General features: G+C 32.4%; 1 protein-coding gene across 1 annotated transcript; it reads right to left on the reverse strand.

Annotated features, from left to right (window-relative positions):
• Window positions 1–351: 351 nt before the first annotated feature.
• LOC104221297 (glyoxylase I 4-like) lies at window positions 352–1817 on the reverse strand. Its single transcript, XM_009772333.2, has 3 exons — window positions 1494–1817; window positions 937–1274; window positions 352–523 (listed from the first exon to the last, which is right to left on the reverse strand). The coding sequence occupies exons 1-3, from the start codon at window positions 1730–1732 to the stop codon at window positions 432–434; spliced, it is 669 nt and encodes a 222-aa protein (XP_009770635.1). The 5' UTR covers window positions 1733–1817; the 3' UTR covers window positions 352–431.
• Between the last annotated feature and the right edge of the window lie 819 nt (window positions 1818–2636).

Below are 2636 nucleotides of genomic sequence, written 5' to 3' on the forward strand. Positions count from 1 at the left end.
ATACTAAATTGAAAGAAAAATGAGAGCTTCATAAGGCCTCTAGTTTATTACTGGTCTACTTAATTAATATTCTGTTTTCATTTCAATCAATGAGTTAGACCGACAGCTGATAATAGCAAATGTTTTACTCATACTCATAGAAATAGCCTAACTTGATCATTGGATGAACCCAATGCTTTGAAGTCGGACGTTCATTTATATATATGGGCGCAAAAATAACTATATGTAGACTTAGATTAACGTTAATGCTTTGATAAAAGTGTTTAAGCATATAATCAATTATTCTATTCTATTCTAGTGTGCAATGAAGTAATTAACTACAAACAGTCTAATGAGCCTGCATGATTTTAGCGAAGTGAAATTTCTGTATTTCTTTCATTGAATTAGGTAAAAACATAAAGACTCGTCGCGTACAAGATGTGTATAAATATTCAAAATGAAATGTCAATCATATTCATGGCTAAGTTCTCCAACATCAGATATTCCATTTCTCCTAAGCAATTCATCTTACTGGTTCCATTCCCTGCATTGTCAAACACACAACATTAGAATAATGCTCTACTAAAACTACAAGGTTAACGTCTAATTCTCGTCCTTCCACTGCCATTGATTTAATCAAACTTCATAGGTCGTTTGGGAAAAAAACTTGTCCTCATTTTAAGACAAACTTTGTTTAAAGGACTTAGCTTATATAATTGTCAGTGTAAAAATATTATACTATTAGCGTGATTTAATGTACTAATATATTGTAACATATTATTTATTGTACTTCTCAAGTGACTAATTCAGCTTATTATACACATTTACAAGTAATATCTTTGGGTGACATACCAGTATATATAAAAATCATTTTAAACTGACATCATATATAAGTTAATAAAAGTCTTTTTTAAGATATCGGGAGTAGGATAACGAAACAAGAAGAGACATGCATACCGTGAAAAGAATTAGGCATGGTTTGGTTGAAAGTTGGATATTTGTTGAACTTCTTGAGAGGACAAGAGGAAAGTGGAAGAATTGGTATATTTTGACAATTGCATATCTCAATCATGTTTCCATCTGGGTCGTGGAAGAAGAGTTGATCCACAGTGACTCCACCTTCTTTTACAGTTGCTGTAACATACTCAATCTTCATTTCATCCAATCTTTGAATACTGAGGTCCATATCCGAACATTGGAATGAAATGTGGTTATCTTTTGGGTTTATCTTTCCCTTCTTTGACTCTGCATCTTCTTTTCCTAGTAAATGTATTCCAATCCCGTGGTTGAACAACCTGCAAAAATCACCCAAAATATCATATTTATATATATAGTTGTTCAAATTGTCTCAACCTGAATCGATGTTTATAAATTAGATTTAACTTATATGCACTGATAATGCAAAACAATTGTACACATGCTTTTGTGATATCATTTCCAACTATTAGATTTAGCACAAATGCATGTAAAACCAAAGACAAAATATGTGCTGGAGAATGGGAAAATTAACATACCAAGCTCCTTCAAAGTCGAAGGAAGAGGGCCTCTGGATTAGAACAAAACCAAGAACTTGCTCATAGAATTGGACACTTGTAGGAACAGACTTGCAGACATAGGAAACATGGTTCAGTGCTAACAAAGGCATCCTTGTTTCCTCATTATCAGATGAGGATGATGTCGTTGACGATGAATCTGATGGCCAGTTGAAATTTGTCTCCTCACCTAATTCTGCTTTCACTATCTCTTTTCCCATTCTTTCTCCTAAGGAATTCAATTCCTCCCTTTATAATGAGTAAATTACTGATAATATATCTTGGAATAAATAAATAGATGGAAGAATGAATACTCCTTAAATTTCTGTGAGGAACTTTACATAGAAGTGCACACATATATATACAAGCAAATGAGAAGGTTTTACTCGATCGCTCTTTCACTTGTACGGAGGATTGGTTGTTTGGGTTGGGTGTGGACGAGGGAGGGGTAAATTAAACCAATCCCCTCTTTAACTTCATTTGAAATTAATTATTCGAAAAGTGAGGTAAAGCACCTCTATCCACAACCGTTGAGTTCCCGAATTTGAGTCACGCTAGAGGAAAAGTGTGGAAACACTATAGATCCTCCTAAATTGAACGGAATTTAAAAATTAAATAAAATAAAATATAATTATTCATATATCAAGGGTTTACGCGATATCTAATCACGTCTTCGGTTCGGCAAAACATAATGTTCAGGATCAAATTCTGTATATAAGTATTGATAAAAATAATTATATCTATTTCAAAATTTATAATGTCTAAATTATGAATCCGATCAATAGCTATACCGCATATGTGTTCTTTATTTCAACTCTTACACGTAATCATGATTAATTAACTTGATTTTACTTTTATTTAAAATTAAAATTATTTAATTTGGTACAAACAAACAAAATATTACCCACTGCAGCGACTATATACTACAATCGACACTTTACCCCTGCAATAACAAGTTTCTTTTTCTTTTTATCCAAATTCTCTCCTAAGACTTTGTCAAAGCACGTGACTCAATATTCAAGACTCACCTGCTTAATAGCCTGGCTTAGCCAAGCTTCTCAAAACAAAAAAAGTATTTTTTTTTTTCAAAAGCACTTTTTTTTTTCTAATTTGAGGTGTGTTTAA

The sequence above is a fragment of the Nicotiana sylvestris genome, chromosome 1 (assembly GCF_000393655.2).
Source record: "Nicotiana sylvestris chromosome 1, ASM39365v2, whole genome shotgun sequence".
Classification (NCBI taxonomy): Eukaryota; Viridiplantae; Streptophyta; class Magnoliopsida; order Solanales; family Solanaceae; genus Nicotiana; species Nicotiana sylvestris.

Excerpts from the sequence above, each read along its gene's own strand:
- LOC104221297 (XM_009772333.2), bottom strand. The coding sequence starts at position 1,732 with ATGGGAAAAGAGATAGTGAAAGCAGAATTAGGTGAGGAGACAAATTTC. Across the intron at positions 1,275-1,493 it reads TTCGACTTTGAAGGAGCTTG|GTTGTTCAACCACGGGATTG; the intron begins GTATGTTAATTT and ends TGATTTTTGCAG. Across the intron at positions 524-936 it reads CATGCCTAATTCTTTTCACG|GGAATGGAACCAGTAAGATG; the intron begins GTATGCATGTCT and ends TTGACAATGCAG.